The 24318-nt window shown below is 48.7% G+C and overlaps 1 protein-coding gene across 2 annotated transcripts; it reads right to left on the reverse strand.

Moving 5' to 3' along the window:
• Positions 1-11414: 11414 nt before the first annotated feature.
• Positions 11415-24019, reverse strand: Tbx3 (T-box transcription factor 3). Of its 2 annotated transcripts, XM_051161613.1 has the most exons (9): positions 23891-24019; positions 22898-23343; positions 20977-21244; positions 20021-20080; positions 19603-19749; positions 17368-17444; positions 16064-16221; positions 13961-14631; positions 11415-12506 (listed from the first exon to the last, which is right to left on the reverse strand). In XM_051161613.1, exons 2-9 carry the CDS (start codon positions 23284-23286, stop codon positions 12048-12050), a joined length of 2229 nt encoding a protein of 742 aa, XP_051017570.1. In that variant the 5' UTR covers positions 23287-23343; positions 23891-24019; the 3' UTR covers positions 11415-12047. The 2 variants fall into 2 exon arrangements, with proteins under 2 accessions (XP_051017570.1, XP_051017571.1); XM_051161614.1 differs by lacking the exon at positions 20021-20080.
• Positions 24020-24318: the final 299 nt, after the last annotated feature.

Raw genomic sequence — 24318 nt, forward strand, 5'->3', positions numbered from 1 at the left:
ACCAGGCTGGCCTTGAACTCACAGTGATCCACCTGCTCTACTTCCTGAGTGCAGAGATTAAAGATGTGCACCACCACTGCCCGGCTTCTTATTTTATATATATATATATATATATATGACAGAGGGAGAAGGAGAGAGAAAGAGTTCTAGGCTAGCCTGGGTTACATAGGAAGACTGGTTTTAAACAAGGCAAAACCAAACTAAACAAAAATTTGAGCCCCCAAATTTTACTCTCTCTTTCTGGAAAAAAAAAATCACAAAAGAAAATCACCCCCACACAAACACACACATAGACTTAGTTAGTTTTATCTCCTAATACACATGCGCCCATTGTTGCTTTGATATTTTGCATGTCAGGCATGTTTTCAGAGAACAGACACATGAGGGGCTGAGCGAACCCCTGGATGGGGTGTGCAGGGGAAGCACAAAGGTTAATGACCTACAACATAAATTGGCTGGCTGGAGTTGGGGGGGGGGGCTGTCTCTCTGCCCCTGGGTCTTTGTTCTTGCCTTCTCTTCTTTGCTACAGGGCCTTGTTCTGTGGGGACAAAACAAACAGGGGCCGTCAGGACCGAATTGGCCTCTTCAGCCATACAATGAGAAGTGGGAGTGGAAACAATTACTCCCGACACAGCCCCGAGGTTTACCTAAATTATCTGGGTAATTGCCTCCATTTTAAGCTTGGATTTGGGCCTCTGAAAATCCTGGAGCTTCAAAATGATAAATAATGAGGTTCTCATTGAGGCCAAAGTCGAGAGGGAGCCAGGGGAACAGAGGGACAGAGGGGCGAGCTGCGGGGACTTGTGGTGAGGCCATGCTTAGGTGAGAAAGCTTGGTCATTCGTGAAGAGTCTTCCAGCCTGTTTCCTGGGCTGGCCTCAAAGGATGGTTGTTATTTAGATTGGGGAGGATGGGGGGGGGGGGCAAGAAAGGGGAAAGGGAGGGAAGAGGAAGAGAAAGGGAGGGAGGGAGGAGGGAATGAAAGGAGAAAGGGAGGAACAAAGGGACAGGGAGGGATGAAGGCGCTTTGTGTACCCTGACTTTATGTAGGATGAATTATAAACTTCAGGAATATATACATGACCTGTGTCCTCCACTCAGCCTATGTACACACACGCACGCACGCACACATGCACTCACTCATGCGGGACCATCCCAGGGAGCCTTTGTCTCCCAAGCTTCAAGCTAAATGGATTGCTTTTTCTTCCACAGGGTTTCTCTGTGTAGCCTTGGCTGTCTTGGACTCACCAAGCCTGGCTCACCACACTCTTTTATTAACTGTTTGGCTGTGTTGTTTTAATCAGACCACAGTATGCAAATGAATGGGTGTGGTTGGGTTTCATTTTAACTTGATTGAGGAGTACTAAAATGTGTATTGTTCACTTAAAATAAAACCCACTCCACACCCATCCCAAGCATGGTGGTGCACGCCTTTAATCCCAGCATTCAAGAGGCAGAGGCAGGAGGATCTCTGTGAGTTCTAGGCCAGCCTAGTCTACAAAGCGAGTCCAGGACTACCTAGAGAGACCCTGTCTTGAAAAGGCAAAATGAAGCAAATCTCCTCCACCCATTTGGAAGAATAAAGTTGAGGGTTCTGGTCTATACCAGCAGCCCTAGTGCTTGGGATAAGGGCTGGGAGTTTGAGGCCAGCTGGCAGCATAATGGTGCAGTCTCCAAAATCAAAACTTCTGGGGTACAGTCTTAAATTGGTCTACAGTTACCAGATAAAAATAAAACAGTAAGCTGCGCTGGGGGCTCGGCTCACCTAGGGTGTATACACAAGCCCTAGGTTCCATCCCCAGCACCACATAAGCAGGGTGTGGTAGCAACTGCCTGCAGTCCTAGCACTGGGTATGTGGAATTGGCAAGATCAGATGTTCAAGGTCATCCTCAGGCACATAACAAGTCAGAAACCAATCTAGACTATGGGAGACCTTGCCCTCAAACCAACTAACCAACCAAATATAACCTTCCTTATCTCATGTGAAAGCAAGTGGTAGGTACCCTTGGCCTATAGGTCACGTTCTGTCCATCCTTTCAATGCCTCCATTTGCCCACAGGGAGGACAGCAGGGCATGCTGGAGGGACAAATGGAAACATTTCAAATGAGCTGATGTTTTGAAGCAAAGCAAAAGCGTTGACGACAGATGAGGAGGGCTGGCCTTGCTTTACGTCACACACTCCCACAGGAAGCCTTTACTGTTGGTGCATCAAGAGCAAGGACAGAAATAGGAGTCCCAGCCCAGTCTTGAAGTTCAGCGAAGGCATTCTGGATGAAGTGACATTGATGTCACTAAGGGGATATGCTTAAGGGACGCAGACCAAAGCGGTGGTTCTTAACCAAGGCTGATGCTGCCAACATGGTCCACAGCAACATCTGGAGACATCTTAGGTTGTCTCCTGTGGCAACGATGCTATTGGTATCTAGTGGGCAGACACAAGATGCTGCTACTCCTTCCCAAATGCAGACAGGACAGCCTTGAACGTATGGGACCAGCCAGTTGACTATGTCAATAGTGCCCAAGTTTGAAAGCCTAGGCTGCAGGAGCATCATCGTTGGGAGTTGGGATAAGGGAGGTGGACTATATAGTTTGCTTCTGAAGAATCAGGTGGAGTGTTGTCTGGAAAAGATGGGGAGGCCATGTCAAACCTGTCCAAGGAGGCAGTGGAAGGTGACACTGTCCCATGACCACAGCAGTTCTTGAAACATGCTTTTAAGCAGGACTTTGGGATCAGATCCACTTTTTTTTTTTTCTGAGACAGGGTTTCTCTGTGTGGCCCTGGCTGTCCTGGACTCACTTTGTAGACCAGCCTGGCCTCGAACTCACAGTGATCCACCTGCCTCTGCCTCCCGAGTGCTGGGATTATAGGTGTGCACCACCACGCCCCACTTTCAGACCCACTATTGAATAGCTGGGAAAGTTTGAGGCGAGACTAGGATCGTGAAAGATGAGGGGCCAAGGATAATCATTTAGGGCCGTCCACTGGCAGAAGGAAGAAAACTACACACCACTGCAAGACCCACATCCTCATACATGCTCCGAAGACTCTCTGCTACCAAGTTACATGCTGGCTCATGCAGTGTTTTAATTAACTAATAAAATAATTAACATGCAGTGCATGTGAGCTTGAGCACACCATGGCATGTGTACGCAGCTCAGAGGGCAGATTCTGGGAGTTGGTGCTCTCTGTCCATGTTACTGAGGACCCCAAGCTGGCTGTACTGTGACCTTGAAGTAGTTTTCCTGTCCCCGACTCCTACACCCCCATGTCCCCATAGGAGTGCTGTGATTTGAGCTATGTACCATCTCACCCAGTTTTTGTTTTTAAACGTGTCTTCTGGGGTTCACACTCAGGGGCCAGGCTTGCTCATGGCCCAGGAAATGTTATGTGACTTAGTCAAGGTACCGAGCAGGTCAATAAAGCAGGACTCTGGTCCTGTTTTTGTTTTTGTTTTTGTTTTTGTTTTTGGTGTGTGTGTGTGTGTGTGTGTGTGTGTGTGTGTGTGTGTGTGTGTGTGTGTGTGTGTAGTGTTTGATTCCACATATACCCTCCTTCCTTTACTTTGTTTTTGTGTGGAACCGTAGAATCTAGAGCCTGGCACATGCCCTCTCATTTTTGAGAATTATTCATGCACTTCTCCAGTGTAACCAGCAGATGGCAGCAAAGGAGCGGCCTAGCGAAGCCGTGAGCACCTGGCTCAGGCAACAGCTCTTAACTTTTTCCTAGTGGAGGAACCCAGTAGCAACTCAGGTAGAACGCAGCGTGCAGTGCCCGTCCTGTTTTGACCTGGAGAACATGCCTGAAGAAATCGAGAAGTGCCTGGAGGCTGTCACTCTGATTCTAGCCATTTCCAAAGTGGTCCTGTTTAAGGAGAGCGCAAAGGCCCTGTATCCTCAGCGCCCAGAGAGGCAGACACCCACACTTTTATGACTTGCCTTCAAAAAAAAAAAAAAATCCTGGGAGCAAGCTTGGAGTGGCTTAGAGGTTGGTGTGGAATTTTGTCTCGAGGGCCTGGAATAGGGGTGTCTGGTGGGCAGGCTGGAGCCTCTTGAGTCAGGTGGGCAGACTGCCTCCGATTTCATGGATGGTCGTTTTGAAATAAATCTTGTGGCTGAGCAGGACCCAAGAGGACTCACCGAGGCTGAGCTAACATATGGGGTAGTGGAGGGGCCTCCCCAGTTACTAGTAATCCGGAGGAAATAAAGAAGAATAAACATTATTCCCTGTGGTTCTTGATCTGCAGTGTCGGGGGGGGGGGTGCTTCTATAGATGTTAATATATTTTAAAGTAGGTTTGTTTAGATGAAAAGTGAAAAAGCAAGAAACAAAACAAAACAGCAAAAAACTAACAACAACAACAAACACACAGGGGGATAGAGACAGGCAAGTCTGTGTTTTTCAAATGATGGGGTCCCTGGACATGTGTAGACTGGACCCACACAACAGGTTTGGGTCAAGTGCCTGTTTAGATCTAGATAACAAAGGTGAAAAGAATTACCGTTGAAATGGCTCCTAGTTTCTTTCAGATTTGTTTGTTTGTTTGTTTGTTATGTATACAGTGCTTTGCCTGTAATGACAGAAGAGGGCATCAGATCACATTAGAGATGGTTGTGAGCCACCATGTGGTTGCTGGGAATTGAACTCAGGACCTCTGGACTAGCATTTTGCACAGGTGTGTCCCCCAGGCTCCAAAGTAACCCACCTCCAACATACACATAGGTATTTCCCAAAAGCCACACACAGGGCATGTCTTATGGAGTCCCAGAACTCTGAGGAGTCTGACACAAGAGGATTGAGATTTGGGGTCCACAAACAAGAAACCTCAAACAGAACATCTTAATTTCCTAAAGGGGGCAGGGAACGACAGAAGAAACCTGGCTACACTCTCACCTTGACACTGTGATGAACACTGAGGCCCAGTATTCAGCTGGGACCCTCCAGGAATCTCCCCATAAGAAGACCTCCCTGGCAGTTCCCTGTGCACCCCCATCCTGGCATCTAGTGAGAAGTAATTTTGTTTTATGAAAAGTAGCTTTTCTTTTATTGCCTGTGATAGCCTAGGGAGGGTGACCCTCCCAACAGGAAATTAACAAAGAGCTCATGGGGGGGGGTGATAATGACTGCTCATAATCATTTGGCTGATAAGTTAATATAATTGATTAATCAACCAATTATACGGTGTCTGAAAGCACCCAACTTCCCCCAGCCTCAGCTTCAAAATAAGCAGGCGATCCAGTTGGGGGTGGGGAGGAGCCTAAAGACAAAGTCAACCTAGGCAAGACCCAGGCTAAAGGCACCCTCCCACTCCAAATGTCCCCGCCTCATTGTTTATTGGCCCCAGAACAGTGAGTGAGTGGGTCTTTGCTATCAAAAATTCTAGTGTCCTTTTGAAAAAGCTATGCACATCTGTAAAAGACACTTTGTGTGTAATTTCAGGGGCTCCTCAAAGTCATGAGCCTCCTCACCCTAGAGAAGAGCCAGGGAGTTCAGCACAGCTGGCCTTGGAGAGAGTTGGGCTGGGCTGGGAGGGGAAGGGGTTGTGGTGGCGCCGGAGCTATTTGGACGTGACACACGGGCCTTCAAAAACTGCTCTCCCCCAAGGCTCTCTGCCAGGATGGGAGGACTGGGAGACAGCTGGAGCTACTGCCAGGATGAAGAATGGCTCTTCCAGGCACAGAGAGAATACACACACACACACACACACACACACACACACACACACACACACACACACACATACATACATATTCCAGGATGGTCATGCTGGGGAGCTGAGATAAATGGCGATCTGCAAAGGTGACAGGAACAAAGGTATCCTCAAGTGTCAGTTTGATGCCCACAATGTCCTTGAAATTTGGGGGACTTGGGGAAGCCAGAAAAACTCTGGTGTGAAGGAACACAAGGCCAGGGCTGGCTCTGTGGCCTTGGGGAGGCCAAGCCACTGCTTTAGGCTTTGGGGACAGGACAGCTCTGCAATCCAAAACCAGAGCCCTGGTCATTAGCAGGAAACCAAAGTGCTGAGGGATCAGATTTCTAAAGTGCCTATACTGGGCTGCCTGGGATCCTAGCATTGGGGCAGATGGTGGCAGGGGTGCGTGGAAGCTGGCAGCACGGGTAGTTGGTACTGGGTTCCAAGGACCCTTTATAGCACCCCCGCCCCCATTTTTGTCTCCTGTTCCCGAAGCTAAACCAAAGCTGGGAGACCCAGAATTAAAAAGTCCTCAGTTTGAGTCCTCAGCACCTTTTGCTCAGGGCTCAGACTGTATTCCCCAGGCAAGCAGTTTGTTTACAGTTCTAGCCAGGCGGCAGCAGGACCTGAGCTTGGGAGTGTGTGTGACCTAGGGTTACCCACCGGGATGGTCATCTGCCCTTGATCTCTGGCTTCTCAGTAGGACCCTGTTCTCCTTTCCCTTCACTTCACTTCCAACACAGATGCAAATAGAGGACCTGGGGGGGGGGACCGGCATTTGCTGAAACAGGATGAACTAGCAAAGAGCAAACACTTGCCTCTCGGAGTCCCCACCTGCAGTGTCTACCCAGCCAGAGGCCTTTGCTCCTGGCTAAAGAACAATTGTACACACTGGGGATCCCAGGGGCTCTGAAGCTGGGAGCCTGAGACACGCAGCTTGTTCCCTGGCCGGCAGAAGGAAGAAGCCAGTTTATAAGCCCTGAGCTGCTCTGCTCGTGTGTGTGTGTGTGTGTGTGTGTGTGTGTGTGTGTGTGTGTGTGTGTGTGTGTGATTCCATCCATCTGGAACTATAGGACCTCACCCCCAAAGTCTTCACCTGGAAGTAGGCATTCCTAATCAAAGCCCCACTTTGACATTCCACCGCAGATTCCCCACCAAAATTACTAATGCCACCCTCTGAAGAATGAAAGCAGCCAATCCCAAACACACCCAGGATTCCTCTGCATCCGAGACTGCAGGCGGCAACACCTGAGTTAGGAGTAAGATTGCTCTGGCTGGTTTGGGTTTGGGTTCCATGCGCCTCCCACTCCAGCTCAGGTCAATGACTTAATTGGTCTGTGCATTCTATCTGCTTTGTACCACAGGGACGAAACTGAACGCACTTTACAGGGTTAATTGTGAGAGCGACTGAGGTCACTTCAAGGAGTGCTTTCCCCAAGAGGGACCATCCCCGAGCCACACACGGACGCGCGCCTCTTGCACGCCAGCGAATCCTATCGTGGTTATTATGTGTGCTTTGAATGCTCACATCTGCAACATATATCTCTTGATTATACGCATCTTGATTATAAAACAACCAAGTGCATTTTACATCCGGAACTGTCTTTCGAACGAAAGTCCTAAATCCAAATTGGAAGAGACATCCACAGATGGAGCACACACAAGTACACACAAACACACACATGGCTTTCTAACACCTGCAACTCCTGGCCTCAGAGTATCAGCACCCCACTGCTCCTTGAAAGCACCACCGTCTATGGCAACATCTAGAAGATCCTGGGCCACTACTGGGGGTGGGGGTGGGACGCACAAATACCCCCTCCTAGCTGTTTTCTTGGCTGGCTTACAAGAGGCCAAATTTAGAAAGCACCGAAGCAGAAAGTGTGCTGATGAGAAAGTTACAAGCCTCTTGTAGATTGCCCCAAGGAGCCTGCCTGTTGGCTTAGGGAAAAGGTCAGACAGATCTCTGATTTTCTTTGAATGGAATTTTTTGAAAGACCTATGCCTACTTTGGGAACTTTCACCCACCTATAAAAAGATGGGTCTTAGGACAGTTTGGGTCCAGAGACAAACTCTGTCCATACACCCTTCTCTGGCTACTTCGGGACAACCTAGACCCGGGAGCAGGGGACTGACTGTAGGGTCGCGACCTCTGCCAGTGCCCAAGCACGCCCTCCGGCCCCGGCAATTAGCTCCAGGAGGTCAGGAAGAACCCGGACGCCTCAACTCGCAGCTCAAAGCCCAGCAAAGTGACCCCAGCCCCTCCCGTCCAGTCTGAGACGCCAGCGCAACCTGGAGCCGATCTTCCCCACCGGCGGGCGAGCGGGCGGGCGCCCGGAGGGCTCTAGCCAGGACCCACATTCATCACTTAAACCCACCGATCTGCAAGTCGCTGAGCTCTGCAGGCCCCAGCACAAGCGGGATTGCTGGTTGCTGGAGCTCTGGCCTTCCTTTGTCCCTGTAGATGTGACCAGGAGAAAAAAGAAAAAACCCAAACTTGGAGTTTATATAGTACAAAAACAAACATCGGCAAAGGGAGTTGTGCCTGTGGGTAGAGTTCGAGGGGGATCTCCTTTTTTATCTGCCGCTCTCAACCAGGTTAACACACACACACACACACACACACACACACACACACACACACACACACACACGTGTGTCTACACAATTCCACAGGGAAAATAAGGACCTACGGTCCCTTCCTTGACTTTCCAAAAATCCCTCGGAAATTTCACCCAAGGCCCAAAAAGGAATGAAAAATTTGGCTCTTCTTCCAATGGAGATGAGAAAGTGAGGTGGGGGTGTGGCGGGGTGTCTTTGGGGGAGGGTACGTCAGATTGGGGCTACAGAGGTGAAGACCCCAAGTTCCAGAATCCCGAAGACTCGGAAGTGTCCATCAGGGCGCATTCGTGGATCAGACAGATAGGTGGCACTCGAAGCCAGGGAGAAAAAAAAAAAAAAAAAAAAAAAAAGACCCAGGCGCCGGCCCCGAGTGGCCTCGGCAGCCGCCGCCACCACCACCATAAAGCCCGCGGCGAGATTGCGACCGGCGCCAGGTGAGTAATAGGCACAGAAATCCAGAGAGATTGCGAGCAGGTCACCCCCGGTCCATCAGCGCCACAAGAGTTACACATTAACAGCCCTATATATAAATAAGATACAGAGGAGATTAAAAAAGAAAAGAAAAGAAGGAAGGGAGGAAGGAAGCCCCAGGAGGGGCCGGGGACAGGTTTGGGCACTGTCCCTAAATTTGGGGGAGGGGGGAGTGGAGGAGAGAAGAGAGAAGGAAATCCGACTGAGAAGGCCAAGCAAGTTCTGTTTGGTTTGATTTGGGTTTTGCTTTCTCCGCATTTGAAACCGAGCTATTTTCTCCCCAATTTGGGAGCTCGCGCAGCCGAAGGCCGTGAGCCAACTACCACCTTCCTAGAGCGGACAGCGAGAGTTTTGGTCCCGCGGAGGAAGGGCCTCTCTCGTCCCCCAGGTCCCCTTAAGCACGCTCTCCGGTTGTTTTTTCCTCTCCTTAGACAGCTGGGTCGAAACAGTGGGGGTCCCCACGTGCCTGGGCTAGAAAAAAGGGGGGCTTTGCCCAACCCTCCAAGGTCTAAAGCTGGATCCTCTTCTACACATAGGAGAAGAGAGGGGAGGGGCTCTCCTCCTGACCCCGCCATTCAAGAGGCCTGAAGGTGACAGGGACGTAGGGCCTAGCTGGCGGGCCCCAGGATGGGGGTTGGGGGCGGGCAGTAAGCCGCCCGGCAGGCTCCGGCTGGGTCTTTGAGTCAAGGCCCCTAGGGCAAGAAAGTCCTAAGGGCTAACTTTAGAGAACATTCCCCCGGAGTCCCGCCCACCCCCCTCCCCCAAATGAGCCTGAAGGGTGGGGAGATCGAAGACTGACAGAGGCTCTACTATTTTTTTTTTTTAAGATTCAAAGATAAATTGAACTTCAAAAAGATAACTTGCCTAACTGCCTCGGGACTGGTTAGGGGAAGAGCAGGGTGAGGGGAAGAGATGCTAGCTTTCTGGGTGACTTTTGCCTTGGAGGTTCCACGTGAGCTCCCGAATGACCTTACCTTTCATGGCCAAACTAAGTGTGCACACTGTGGGGTGGAGTGAGCGCCCTGCTTGGCTTGTCCTAACCGTGAATGTCTGGTGGGCAAGGTAGTGTGCTTAGCCTTTCCCAGTGCTAGAATCGTGGGTGTAGGGGGAACTTATTTATTTTGTTTTGTGATGCATTTCAGAAAAGGGGGGGGGGACCGCTTCCTAGAGCTTATTTGTGGTCGGATTCTTGTGGGGGAGGAAAGCCGACTTTGAGCACCGGGTAAATCTTCTCCCATTAAAACTGAAGTATATGAAGCTCCTCTTTACGAAATTTAATCAGGCCACTTGCCTGTCCCGTTCTGCTCCCTAAATTCAAGGGAAAATATCCTCAAATCGATGTAGTTCCTCTTGCCAGAGCAAGGGACTTTTACATTCGCTGGGGGGTGGGTGGGGGTGGTAGTCTTAATTATTAGTTAAAGAGGAAAGGAAAGGAGCACGCAGGAAGACCATTCCCTTCTAGCTTTCCAACTCTAGAAGAAATCATTAACACGACTTCAGAGCTTATTTCAATAAAAATTTATTGAAATTTCAGTGATGTTTTTAAAGGGAGGGGAAATCACAGAAAACTCGTCAAGGACTAAACACAAAATATGCCTTCATGGATTTTTTTTTTTTTTTTAGGTTTTTTGTTTTGTTTTGTTTTACCTTTAATGGTCGTTTGAACTGAGTCCCTCTGTGTACATCAATCCAAAACACCAAGATGGACAATGGCAAGAAAACCTCACTTAGGTTAGAAGATGCCAGACTTTATGAAAAATCAGGAAGGTTTCAATGACAGCCAGTGCTCGGCTCACTCCCACTGCAATCTCAACCCCTCCAGGGGCGAGTTTAGGGCATTTCAAGTGGAGCCTGAAAGGGCCAATACCTCTCCAATTTTGGTGAAAATAGGAAAACAGTACTCCCGACCCCACCCCCTTCACCAGCTCTTGGAAATTTAAAAACAAAACAAACAAACAAACTTCGAAGCCAGCTCTACTTGAAAGCATGTAGATGCAGGGACAGAAGCCTATGTTTGTTAGTGAGAATCAGCCATCTCCTGACCTGGAAATAAAAACCAAAAGGCAAACCAAGAATAAATGCTGACAGACAGACACACTCATATTTACAACCAGCTATGTACAGTTCAATAAATTAAAGTTTAAGCTTCTGAGCCGTCATATGTCACTTATTTACAAGAGATATCAAATAATTACATAAATACTTTTTTCCAATAGTCGTGTTTCCTCTTTATTATTTCTTTTAAAACCTTGTTATTGCATATACAGTTAAGAGAACTAATGGTCCAACAGGCACACGAAGCCCTCTACAGCGCTTAGATAAAATAAACTCAATTGGTTTCACCCTCAAAGTTTCCCTTTCACCCCACTTCCTGGGGTTGCCGATTTAAACAGGGCTGAGGATGAGGGGCTTACATTGGTTTCCTGGAAAAGCAAAAAAACATCCGCCAAATAAATAAAATAAAATAAAATAAAGATACCCAAAACAAAACAAAAACCAACCCCAGAAAACTGTAACATGCAGAGAGAGAGAGAGAGGAGAGAGAGAGAGAGAGAGAGAGAGAGAGAGAGAGAGAGAGAGAGAGAGAGGAGAGAGAGAGAGAGAGAGAGAGAGAGAGAGCGAGAGGAGAGAGAGAGAGAGAGAGAGAGAGAGAGCAGTATCGGCCCTTAAAACATCACAATATTTTTAAAAAGACACAGGATTCCTTTAATATAGACCAGGGTAGGGCACAGCCCTCCTCTCCCTCCCCCAGCAAAGGTACTCAGCAATTGACGCCGTTTTCAGTCTTCATAGACAGTTCCACAGGGCTTCGTTTGTCCCCTGTTTTGGTTTTGTTTGTTCAGGGAAAAAATATTTTTGTTTCCACTTGACACACGAAGGGGAAGAAAGAGATTCGGGTGAAGTCTCTCAAATACCCGCTCTCTCCTGGCTGGCTTGGCTACTTTGTTCTTCAGCCTCAACTTCCCACACGAGCCTCCACAGAAATTGCTCTAGACACAGAAGCCTGTTTGCCCGCTTCCCCACCCCGGGTGTCTCAATGCAGCAGCAACCTGATTCCATGACCCAAGAAGGCAGGGCCTCTGGTCTCTTAGCGCGCTCTCTGGAGGGAGTGTGGCACTCCTACCCAGACAAAACTGGAAGGGACAAGGGTCTCTTCTTGTGGAAGGCCCGTGGTTTATTTTACATTTAACAAAGTGCACTGGCAGATTTGACCACACTGGAATGGAGAGACCTTTTAGGGGTGGGGGCAGGTTTTTTTTTTTCCTACGGGGACCCGCTGCAGGCCCTGTCTGGCTTGGCTTCCAAGCCACTGACCAGTCGTTGGATGCTCTGCAGTTCGCTGGTAGCCGCCTCCTTCTCGGAGCAGAGTTTGGGTGACAAGGACACGGAGCTGGAGGACAGCGTGGAAGAGCGGCTGTTCAGTTCCGACCCCGAGTCCACTGCCACCGAGGCGGGGCTGGCTGCCAGGGCTCCTGCCTTGCCGTCTAGGGGCCCCGCGGCAGAAGCCATGGATGGCAACGCAGTGGCCAGCAGACTGCTATCAGGCACAGGAACGGGGATGGAATATGGGCTGTAACGCAGCCTGGGGCGCATGCTGTTCAAGTTGAGGAACGGGTGGCGGTGCACAGAGCTGGAGGCAGCCGCTGAGGAGGCTGCAGCAGCGGCAGCCATGTATGTGTAGGGGTAAGGGAACAGGCTCCCAAAAGGCGACATGGCCAAACCCTGGGGGAAGAGAAGAAACATAGGGATTTAGAGAGTGGGGACTCTTCTCATGCGCCCCTGGCTATTTGGGTTAAACCAGCTCTTTGGGGAGGAGTTGGGGGGCAGGGGAGAATAATACTTTCCCTAAGGTTGCAGTCTAAACTAAGGGGTTAGTTAAACTGAAGACTTCGTGGCTATTAAATCTTCCAAAATATGTCATCCATGGTGCCTGACCCTCAGGGCTATTAGGAAGAGCTATGCCTGTTAAGGGGCCTGGGGGGGGGGCTCCACCAATGGATTAGGGTTCAATGCTGGTGCACACATAGTATCTTCGATTGTATCCTCTAGACCTTTCCCATGTAGGGAAAAATAAGGGCACCGTGAAAGGAAAATGGGGGAGGGGAGCGTGTGAATGAAAAGGTATTGGTTAGTAATAAATAGTAAAACAACAAGTACCCCGCCTCAAAGGCTGCTCTCCAGACAGGAGACCAAGGCAGGAACACGTACAGAAGTAGAATTTGAATGCAAGAGCCCAAGGTGTGTCTTGTGCCTGGAGATGCCACTAGATTTGTCCCTTCAGGCTGCCCCTCCTCCACCTGTCACCTGCCTGTCTGGAGGGAGGCCTTTCGATGAGTTAGGAGGGTTTGGTAGTAAGCTAGAAAGCCAGCTCTTTTCTCAACCCTCTTCCTCCCGCATTGAGGAGGAACATGCGCCTTTTGGCTCAGACAAAACAAAAGGTCAGAGTAGGCCTGGTGTGGGGGGGGGGGGAACCAAAAAACCTGAGAGGGTTCCTAGTAGGTTCAGATCTCCAGACACACACACACACACACACACACACACACACACACACACCAAGGGCCTGAAACTGCCAGCCCTTCCCTCCTCGGTCTGACATTTCCCACGAGTGCATAACCCCTCAACTCTTTGGAGATAGGCTGGCCTGTTTGGGGGCGGGGTTGGGGAGAAAAGCTTTGAACTAGGTGGAAAGCTTGGTCATTCCAGACCAAATTCTCACCCAGAGAGTCAGTCACTCCCCCTCCCCACACCTCAGTCGATTCCTGGGGGAGTAGTGGCTAGGAGCCTCCCTAGAAACATGTTGGCTGGAAGATGAAATCAAAGAGGCCCCCAGAGTCAGGACTGGCTCAGCTCCACCAGGGAACCAGCTGTGTGACCTGAGCCAAGGGACTCAACATCTCTGAGCCAGAGACGATACATCAAACGAGCAAAAAAACTTTTCACAATGCTAATAGTGTGGAGCTAAGCCATGCATAGCCTAACTTAACAGGACGACTGGGGATTGGGGGGGGGGGGAGGTTCCGCTATGCTCAGTAAGATAGTAGCTACACCCTGCAAAGGGTCAATAAAATATTCTAATAGTTACTAGCCTGGATTACTACCAAGCACTCCTAGGCAAGGGATGAGAACGGAGAGAGACTAGAGTGAACCGGTGAAGGGCGGGCAGGCAGGAGCAATACCTGGGAGGCCAGAACATGTTGTTGGAGGTGGAAGGGCAGGGTGGCAGCCGACGCCCCGGACAATCCCTGCGCTGCGGCTGCAGAGGCCATGGCTGTGGAATCCAGGCCCGAGACGCCGGTGGATGCCCCGGATACTGTGGCCAGCAGTGGCCCCATGCCTGCAGCCATGCTGGAGAAGGCGCCGCCCATGGCGAACTGGCTAGGGTGCAGGAAGAGAGGATGCCCGTTGAAGAACTGCTGGCCGGCTAGGCCAGGAGCGAAGCCCAAGCCCGGAAGGGGCCCTTGAGCCAGGTGCGCGGTGGCGTCCGTCTGCACTGACAGAGGCGCGAAGGCGTCCTTGGCGGGCAGCGCGCGCGCCTCATCCATCTTGGCGGCGCCTGAACCTTCGCGACCAGGGCTCCTGCGCTCATCAACCCCAGGAACGCGCGTGCTGGACGAGATGGTGGCCGGGCTGTGGCGCGAGTCTGGCGATGCCTTGTCCAGACGCGCGGTGTCGCGGGCCCGGCCGGGTTCCGCGGGGAACAGCTGCGCTCTCGTGGCCGGGCTGCCCTTGTCTCGCCCTGGCTCCTCGGCGGTGGTGGTGGTAATCTTGGCCGCGTCGCAGGCCTCAGGGACATGCTCCTCCTTGCTTTCAGCCTCGGCATCACTCTCGGCTTCGCTGGGACACAGATCTTGGGGAGGAGAGAAATATGCCAGGGGAACCGGCGGTCAATCTCGTTCCCAAGTTTAAACCCCACCTCCCAGCAGGATGCGAGGGCACAAAGCCTGGCATGCCAGCACTGAGGCGTCGGAGGCAAGAGGACAGCTTGCACTACAGAGTGAGGCTGTCTCAGAAACAAGACTCCCCATTGGGCAGGCTGTGTAACACCGGAGCAAGCCCCAATGCACCACACCCAGCCTTTTTCCTATCTTTTTGTTAAATGGGCTGCTGCTGCTGTGACACCTTTACACTTAAATTCAAGAAGAATCACAGGGGTTTTCAATCTCCTTCTGCCAGGCCCTCAGCTAGCAGCTTTTCTTATTGTAATGGCTCTACTTTCAAACAAAACAAAACCAGAGAGAAAGCCTCGACCAAGCCAAAGCTTTCTCTTGCATCTCCATTGGATTGCAAATTCACTTTTTTTAATGATGAAAACTGGTGACCAGACAATTCTACAGGAATACTTTCCTGTTACCGTCAGAGTCTGAGGCTCATAGGACAATGGAGGTCAGGCACTTCCGCAAACTTGTGGAATAATTTAGGAAGGATTTGTTTGGAATGAATCCTGACATCTGTATAGGAACAGGCACAAACTAACGCCCTTCCCGGGAGCCTTCTATGTGTGTCTCTCAGGTTCCTACAAAGATGGGTGGATGGGTGGTGGGACAATCAGGTCTTTTTAATTTTTATTTTTCAACCTCTCTTCCACCACACCCTCCACTCTGAGTGTCCTACCAAGGAGGGGAAAAAAAAGGAGGGGTGGGAGAGACAAAAACAACAAACCCCACTTTATGTTAAAAGCTTAAATGGATTGAAGACATTAAAAATACTTGCCTTTTTATTTAACTTAATAACAGGTTTCTTCCCGTTGAGAGCTGTCTTTCTAAATAAATGCTACTTGCTCTTTAAACAGAAAACTACCCCCCTCCCTCCTCAAGGGCTTCATCCCCCTCCCTCAGATCAGCTGTGGCTTTTCTTCTACCACCTTCCCTGTACCAGGTGACTGGGGATCCCAGGCCTTCTCCCTGCACCATACATTTCCCAGAATTCACTTGGGAGGTTGACCAGCAACTGGATACTGTTGATTTGCTTGGTAATAAGACAGAAGGGAGCAAAGACTGAAGGACAGAGAAGAGCTTCAAGTGATTTGTCCAAGAGGACCTGGACACAAATGGGGACAACGGACACACACACACACACACACACACACACACACAGCAAATGGGGTTGTGAGGAAGGTGTTCTGAGTTCTCCTATGCTATCCCCACTTCAAATTTGCAGTTTCTAGAAAGGCCTACATCTCCTAAAGTGAGCCTACTGGCTCAGGGCCTTTCCTAACTTTCACAGACCTCAGGGCCAAGAAAGCCTGGAGTCCAGTGACCACAGAGGGATACTAGGCTTACCTTTGAGGTTGGATGTTCCCACAGTGGACACCGCTGGAGAGGAGGCCTGGGCAAAGCAGTTGAAGGCTGCCTGCTCACTGGAGGACTCATCCGAGGTCCCCGTCTCCTTCTTGTGTCTCTCATCAAACACCCTCATGGACTGCAGCGTGAGCTGCTTTCTGTGACAGAGGTCCACACCCACCATTAGAGCACACCACATGCTTCCCCTATTTGTTTCCTTCTCCCCACTTTCCGGAGTGGCACATACCTCACCCCACTGACCAAAATGAAGGTTGTGAAATGTGCTGGCCCCAGGATGGCCAGGCAAGCAACACAGACTCCAGCATTGTTCTTGACTGTTTTAACTGGGAGGACTGTGCATTAGGAAAGAACTTGACCTGGGAAATTTGCTTAAAACCTCAGGACAGAGGTTACAGTTGGCTGGGGACAGACACCAAGACTATCCTTACAGCACGGACGGTGCTGTGCACACCCAGGCCGCAAAACTCCTGCAAGGGAAGGGGCTAAAATGGGCAGAAAGCATTCCATGCATGGCATTCTCAACGATCATCAGTTCACATTAATTGGAGTTTTAGGTTTATTTCAACGTTAGAAATTATTTAATTATTTTTCCCTTTTTCTTTTCCAAGACAGGGTTTCTCAGTATGGATTATCCTGTAGACCAGGCTGGCATCAAACTCACAGAGATCTGCCTGGTTCTTCTGGGATTAAAGGCGTGTGCTGCCATAACTAGCTTAAGTTTATTTATTTATTTAATGCTTAGTCCCAAGGGAATAAACTTTAAAAATTGGTAGGTTTTTTTTTTTGGGGGGGCTTGTAGAAAATCTTTGGAAGGGGGCATAGGTGAGGAGTATGGCTTTTTCTAAGGTCCCCATCTGTTTACTGAAAGCAAACAAAACAAAACAAAAAACAAACAAAACTGATGCAGAGACCCCAGAGGGAAGGAGGGGCACCAGCTCCAGGCTGGTGCAATCTGAGAGTTGTTTGTAAATGGCTTGGTCTCGTCTTGGGTCTTGCTCAGGATAAATGCCAATTAGCTAAGGATTAATTGGCGTCCCTATAATCTGTTACCCCTGAGACCTTTTTTTTTTTTTTTTTTTTTTTTTGGTCAGTATAGCTTTAGTTCCCTCAAAGGCAATAAGTAACATGGAATGTTCTCTACCTGGGCCACAATGGAGCTGATACCTCCCCTCCCCCGCATCCTTGGTCCAAATTATCTTGCATCCCACTTCTAACACTCCCAAGTTCAAGCCCAGGGAAACAATTTCTCCCAGTGACTCCCTAAGTAGAAAGTCTCTGCTCACCTTTTTTCTCTTCTGCCATTCCCGGTGTCCCGAAAACCTTTTGCAAAGGGATTGTTGTCTATTTTTAACTGAGTTATCTAGGAGAGACACACAAGCAAAACAGACATTAGCTTCACTTTCTAGAATGTTCTAAACGTGACACCCCCATACCCCCACCTCAATTCCTCAGTCCCTTCTAGAAATGTGACTGCCCATGGAGCCACAGGGAGGGTGGGCCTAGTAAATGTGAGAGAAAAGATGACCAGCAGGAAGACAGGAAGGACTGGAACATCAAAAGGGAATATAGCAACGTTTACATGTTCTTGGGAGCCAAGCAAGGATTCCACACTGAAACTAACCAAAGAAATGTCTTCCTTTGGACAGCTTAGATTTAGAAATGAGACTGTCAGCTGGGCGTGGTGGCGCACGCCTTTAATCCTAGCACTCGGGAGGCAGAGGCAGGTGGATCACTGAGTTCGAGGCCAGCCAGCCTGGTCTACAAAAGCGAGTCCAGGACAGCCAAGGCTACACAGAGAAACCCTGTCTCGAAAAAAAAAAAAAAAAAAAAAAAAAAAAAAAGAAAGAAAGAAAGAAAGAAATGAGACTGTCTCAAAGCAGTCAAGAGGCCCAGCCTATAGATCCGAGTCGGTAGACTTCTGTTTTGACTTATTTTACACATCGTAATTAATTATAAAGTATGTTAAAATGCCATTTCCTGCTGCTTTTCAACCCCCATGACATACATGTGTATACACACACACACACACACACACACACACACACACACAAAGCTTTTCTGTGAACCTAATAAAATTAATTATGGGGTTTCACTACCTTGCAGCAGAGTACCCCCTCCCCCAGGCAAGAATGGAATTGAAGGAATTATAATACTGAGGAAGGCATGGCCACTGGGAATATTTGTTCCCATCTATGTTATTTATTTGTTTTTGACACTAGGTAGAGAAAGACCTCAGCCTCTGATTTTTTTTTTCTTCCCCAAGCCATTAAAGTAACAACTTAATTGAAGCAACTTTCACAGATTTCTGGGTCTAGAGGAGCCTGCACTTTGCAGACTGTTATCTTTGAAATCTCCGCCCTTGGTAGACAGTATATATATATATATATATATATATATATATATATATATATATATATATATATATATATATATATATATCCAGTTACTAGGAGGTGGGAACCTGTGCATTGGTTTTGGGTTCTGTTATTTAAAGGGTGCCAGACATGAGATTTTCCACGAGGCAAGCAGAAGAGCAGATGGCGACTTAACTTGCAGCCTAGGAAATAGGAGGATCAGTGTCCACAGGAGGGGCCAGGGACAGTGGCCATGAGTGAGTTCAAAGTACAAGGTGCTGCCTGGTGAAGTGGACTCTCCCAGAGGTCCTGGGGGTGGGTGGGGCTCAAGCAAAAGAGCAACAGGGGTGCTCAACCCCTCCCCATCCACCCACAGGTGCTCCAAGCAGCTGAGCTACCACCAGTGGACTCTCTTCTGTGGGCCTCTGAGTTCAGTTTCCCTGACCTCCAGGGCAGGTGACCTGCAGGTTCCAGGTGTGTCCTCACTCAGGGTCCTTATTAGTCCCCAGCTGCAGGCCCAAGGGATAAAAGCTTTAACATGAGCTGGGGACTATGTCCACTTTTAAGTGGGGAGCCTCAGAGAGCTCAAATTAACATAGCCCTGTAAAACACACACACACACACACACACACACACACACACACACACACACACACACACAGGCACGCAGGAGCCTGCACACAAATCACCACTACCAACAGCATAAAAAGTAATTAAAAACAAATAATCCATTCACGATTTCTGGCTAAGAGAGCTTTACACAGCTTTTCCTGCCAGGATCCCGGATGATTTTCACCTGAAATTGCTAACTGGTTCCTTTGAGGTTTTTGTTTTTTGTTTTTTTGGTTTTTTTTTGGGGGGGGGGGGGTTGATTTTGTTTGTTTGTTTGTTAAATCCCTCCTCCTCTAGAGGCTGAACTTGGAAACACCAGGTGACAAGCCCCTGGGACCAGGGCTGGGCTTTGCCAAGTTGTATAGTACAGCAAGCATCAGATTCCCAGCTGGGAGTTTTGTTTCTCACCCCCTCTAAAGGAATCAGGCCTCTCTCCCCAGAAGGTCAAATCACACAAGAAAATTCCCGACGTTCTGGCCAATGCCCTGGTAGCTTTCTCACTCCTGATAGCAAGCAAGCCTAAAGGTAGAGAGAAAAACCCTGTGGGGTTACCTTGTCATTTTGATAGGCGGTCACAGCAATGAATTCCGTTTCCGGGAACAGGTATGTGCGAAATGTACTATACGGCAGTTTCAAAATATCATTGGCTCTGACGATGTGGAACCGGGGCTGGTACTTATGCATAGAGTTTAGTATAGTCTGTAGAAGCATGGAAGGGGACACGCACATTACAAGAGAAAGGGGGGGGGGAGAGGAAATGGTTTAACAGTACAATGAAATCCTAGGTTCCCCTGCCAAGCTGAGAACATCCCCATTGCTGGGTCCAAGGCCCACCTCTTGGGGTACATTGCACTCCACAGACTTGAACTTCTGGAGACTCCAAATTGTTCCTCAGCATCTAAAGCATGGCCCCCCCAACCCCACCCTCACCCGTCTACATATTTCATTCGTACCTTGAACCCTAGCCTACCTGGGTCCCAAAACTATAACTCCCCTGCCACGTTGCGTGATCACTTGGGAAGGCCAAAGTCTTAAAAGATAGAGAAAAACATGCATTTTAATTTACAAAAATGATTCAGTAGTTTAAGCGCCCACTAATTGACAAGCCCCATCCACTTAAGGCCTCGAGAGGCTGAGCTCCAGAGAGGAATATCTATGCCCTAATCAAATCAAGGGTTTCAAATGCAATCCCTGTCCGCTTTAGATATTTCCGAGCCATTCATGTCTTCTTCCTGGGCCTAATCTTTCTGCTTATTCCTCGCTTATCACTTTGTTTATTCTATTGAAATGTTGGGGAGGGGCAGAGGACAAGCAAAGGTCCTTTCGCCTGAGTTTCACAGGCAACGCAGGTCTTAAGATTCTAAGCACATTCAATCACGGAACCCTCAAACATTCCCCAGTACCCATGCTCCATTTTTTTTTAAACACCAAAGGTTTAAGCTCCTTCCTATTACCTGACTTTCACCCAAGCCCAAATCGCTTTTAGCAAAAGAAAATATATTTTCAAAATGTATGCACAGCATTGAACAAACAAGGTAAAGGCTCCTTCGAACATTCAACTCTCCCAAGAAATGACAAGGCTGATTTCAAAGACATAAAATAATGTTTATAAGCAAAACAAACCTTGTCCAAGTACAAAACTTTAAACATTCATAACTTTTTACCCTTAGTATTGTCTCTACACCTCTGGGTCCAGCGCCCATCCAGGACCTATGATTGCTAACTTGTAAATTCTTCTAGAATATCAGGCTTTCCACTATCCAGGTAGCAAGATTACCCCACCACCACCAAATCCACTCTGCAACCAGGTTACAAATTGAACAAAGTTGGCAACCATCAGCCAGAGAGGTGTCTGGGCCCAAATTCAGAGTTTACTAGGAAGCCCTACCTCCTAAGGGAGTCTTACTGATAGTCTATGAAACTTACAAATCCATGTTTATCCGAAATGTTGTTGGTGAGTTTCAGTTTGTGGAAAGTGACGACTTTGGACATCCATTGCTCCCCCGTAGCAGGGCTGTCCGGGTGTATGTACATTCTCTTTGGCATTTCGGGGTCTGCCTTACCGGCCACCATCCACCGAGAATTGTGAAATTTATATCGACAGTCATCAGCAGCTATAATGTCCATCAATAAAATATACTTGGCTTTTTTATCCAGCCCAGAACACCTCACTTTAAATGGAGGGAACATTCGCCTACAGGAGCAAAGCACACAAAAAAGGGGATATAGATAAATAAAACGGAGTAAATGGCTCAGGATTTCAGACTTGTTTGGCACCATCTAAAAGCTTAACGCTTTCTCTGGGACCAGGCACTCTGTAAGGCAACTGTGAGTGAAAAAATGTTTACTTCCACACAGCCATTTCTTTTTTAAATGTTCAATTTCACGTCGTTTTCCTATCCTAATCCTCAAATCTAATTAATTACAGCAACCTCTTCTCTCTAAGAGGATTTACTATTTCTTTTTTTTAAAAAAACTTGTTTGTCTGTGTGACTGTTTAGATTGCCTTCTGTAAAAAGAAATGAATTCTTGCCTTAAGTCTTCCCCCCCCCCCCCTGAGTGTACTTAGGTTAAAGCAGCTGGAGGCAGGGTTCTAAGAAAGTGTGGTTAATAAAGGTTAGGATTTTCCACCTGCCCGCTGATGAGAAAACATTTGAAACTTATCGAGGAAAATAAATGCCCAGTTATGGACTGAGACTGGCGAAGTGGATTCTCAGAGCGGAGGTTTGAGACAGGCAAGCGCCTGGGCCTGGTAACCCATCCATGATTTAAGCTATAAACCACATTCCTCTACTCTGTAGGCCACTGCAAGACTCTGCTGTTTAATTTCCCAGAAGTGCTGGCTTTCTGTACTTTTGACTTAAAAGGAAGTCCCCGGCTAAGAAAACCGACTAAATGTCTTGTGGGTTGGAGAAAGACCTGATGCCAAACTTTGGCCTAAAGTAGTTTGGAAGGAGACTGAAAGTGGGGTTTTGTTTTTGTGCCCTTTCTACTGGTATCCTGATAAACCTCATGCTTTTTTTTTTTTTTTTTTTTTTCTTGAACCAGTGGTTTTTAAGTGCTGGTCCTGGTGTCCTCTCTTACAAGCTTGTTTCGGTCAAGGCAAGGGCACTCACTAAACGTTATGTAAAGTATTAATAATATTCAAACACAAAACAGGGTGCATATCCTCAAGGGTTCCTTGGGTCTACACACATAATCTTAATTACAAAAATTTCCTGCTCAGTTTTCCCCGGGCTTGCAGACAGATATGAGAGATGGTAATGGGAAAAGAAAACCCAAATGTCCTCCACTCCTTCAGCCTTGCATTGATTTCTCTGTCCCAGACCAGCTGAGCTTTGGCCCCTTCAGCCCCAGAGGCAAGGCTGAAGAATTAGAAAGGACTCCGGAATCCCTCCGGGTCAACCACTACGGTACAAGGTACAAAACGGGCTTTAAGTGTCTAAAGTCTTGGGAAATAAAACTTAACAGACAAAACCAAACATAAAGATTATTTCAGAGTGGCTTTACAAACGGACTTCCTGCAAAAGAGTGCTTTTCTCGATGGCTGTAAACGTGAGTGTGCACCTCCAACGGAAAACACCCTGTATTCTGTAAGGAACCCGGGACACAGGTCCGTAAGAACCACCATGCAGTCCGTAAGAACCACCATGCAGGGGGCCCAGGTAGGCTGAAACTTCCTGAACCTCAGGCAGGGCCCAGGAGTCTTTACATATACTGTAGGACAGGAAGTTTTCGTCCCAAACGTAACAATCGGGCAGAATCTACTGCTTTAAGAGGTAGACAAAAAAAGAGATGCGAAAAACTGAAGATGGTTTTGAGGGAGGGGTCCCTACTGATTGCTTACCTTCCGGATTTCGTAATGACCATCTCTGTACCCCGCTTGTGAAACTGGTCCCAAAGTTCCTTGGCTTCCAGGTGCACCTTGGGGTCGTCTTCTACCTCCTCTTCGGGTTCAATGGTCTTCAGAGGCCTCATATGCGGCTGAGGTCCCAAGGATGAGAAAGGGATCGCGGTCTCAGCAGCCCCCACTAACTGATCCATGATGGGCTTGGCCAGGGCTCCGGGCAGCGAGAGCGCCGCGGCGCCGTTGGGAGGCAGCGTTAGCGCGGGGAAGAAAGGCGGCTGGTGGCCCAGCACCGCGCTCATGGCGAAGTCCGGTGCCCGGTGAGGTAGGAATGGATGATAGGCCATGCTTGTCCCAGGGATAACCGGATCTCTCATGGAGAGGCTCATCCACTCCAGACAGGGAACCAGTCCGCAGCTGCTGGCTTGGCTCCGCTTTTGTTGTTGCTTTTCAAAAATAATAATAAAAAAAAAATTCAACAGCAACACATAGTTTTGGTTTGTTTAAAATAAAAAGAGGAGCAAATTACAACTAAAGCGTTTGAAAGGGAGGGGAAAAGTGTCTTTGGGGGGAAGAGAATGCCGCTCTTAAAGAGGACACGGCGACAGATCGGGAGACATAGCCGCTGCAAGGGCTGTCCTGGTGCGTGGAGTGTGTTTGAAAAGCCTCTCCTGGAAGTCGGTTTCAGTACGACACGCAGCAAGCAGGGGCTCGACTGGCGCCCGAGCCCTGTGGCTTAGCTGGAAATAGACACAGTAGCCCTTTCCCGGGGTGGCTCCCGGGCTCCCACGCTCTTTGTTGCCAAAGCGCAAGGTTCTCCGAGACTTTTTTTTTTTAACCTTTTTTTCGTCTCCTTCCCCCGCCCCCTAGCTCTTCTCTGGCTTTCTCGTAGGAGGCGTCTTAGTTGAGCTAGACTCTTGCTTTCACAGGCAGCGAGATCTAGCGGGGGGAGGAAAAGTCTCTCCTTTTAAAAAAAAAAACACACACACACACACACAACAAACGATTTAAGCCCCTTTCCAGCGGCGCTATCAAAACTGGTAACTGCGAAACTGGCTTCGGTTCGAGCTCCTCCTCTCTGACTCCGAGCAGCGCGCAGTGTCTGGGTGGCGATCGAATGGTGCCTGCGATCTTCTGCCTCCGGGACTCGGCTGTCTTCTTGTGCTAAAAAACCGTGAGCGAAATCACTTTCCTAAAAATAATAAATTAAAAAAAAAAAGTCAGCGTCTGGGCGCGCAGGGCGAGGGAGGATCAAGAAGACGGGAACAAAAAAAAAAAAGGAAAGGAAGAAGAGAGGAGTGATTGGGAACTGCAGTAGGCGAGTAGAGGGAGGGAGAGAGAAAGAGAGCAAGTGAGCACCTCGCCACCCTCCTCCACCTCTAGAATTCCCCGGGCGTCTGCTCGGCGGCTCTGGACGGTCG

This window comes from Acomys russatus, chromosome 19, assembly GCF_903995435.1.
Source record: "Acomys russatus chromosome 19, mAcoRus1.1, whole genome shotgun sequence".
NCBI lineage: Eukaryota > Metazoa > Chordata > Mammalia > Rodentia > Muridae > Acomys > Acomys russatus.

What these genes read in the sequence shown, in the direction of transcription:
- Tbx3 (XM_051161613.1), bottom strand. Translation starts at nt 23,286, where the DNA reads ATGAGCCTCTCCATGAGAGATCCGGTTATCCCTGGGACAAGCATGGCC. An exon ending in TTTCGGATAAACATGGATTT is followed by an intron (nt 20,081 to 20,976) that starts GTAAGTTTCATA and finishes CTATCTTTTAAG; the next exon opens with ACTTTGGCCTTCCCAAGTGA. An exon ending in CCGCCTATCAAAATGACAAG is followed by an intron (nt 17,445 to 19,602) that starts GTAACCCCACAG and finishes TGTCTCTCCTAG; the next exon opens with ATAACTCAGTTAAAAATAGA.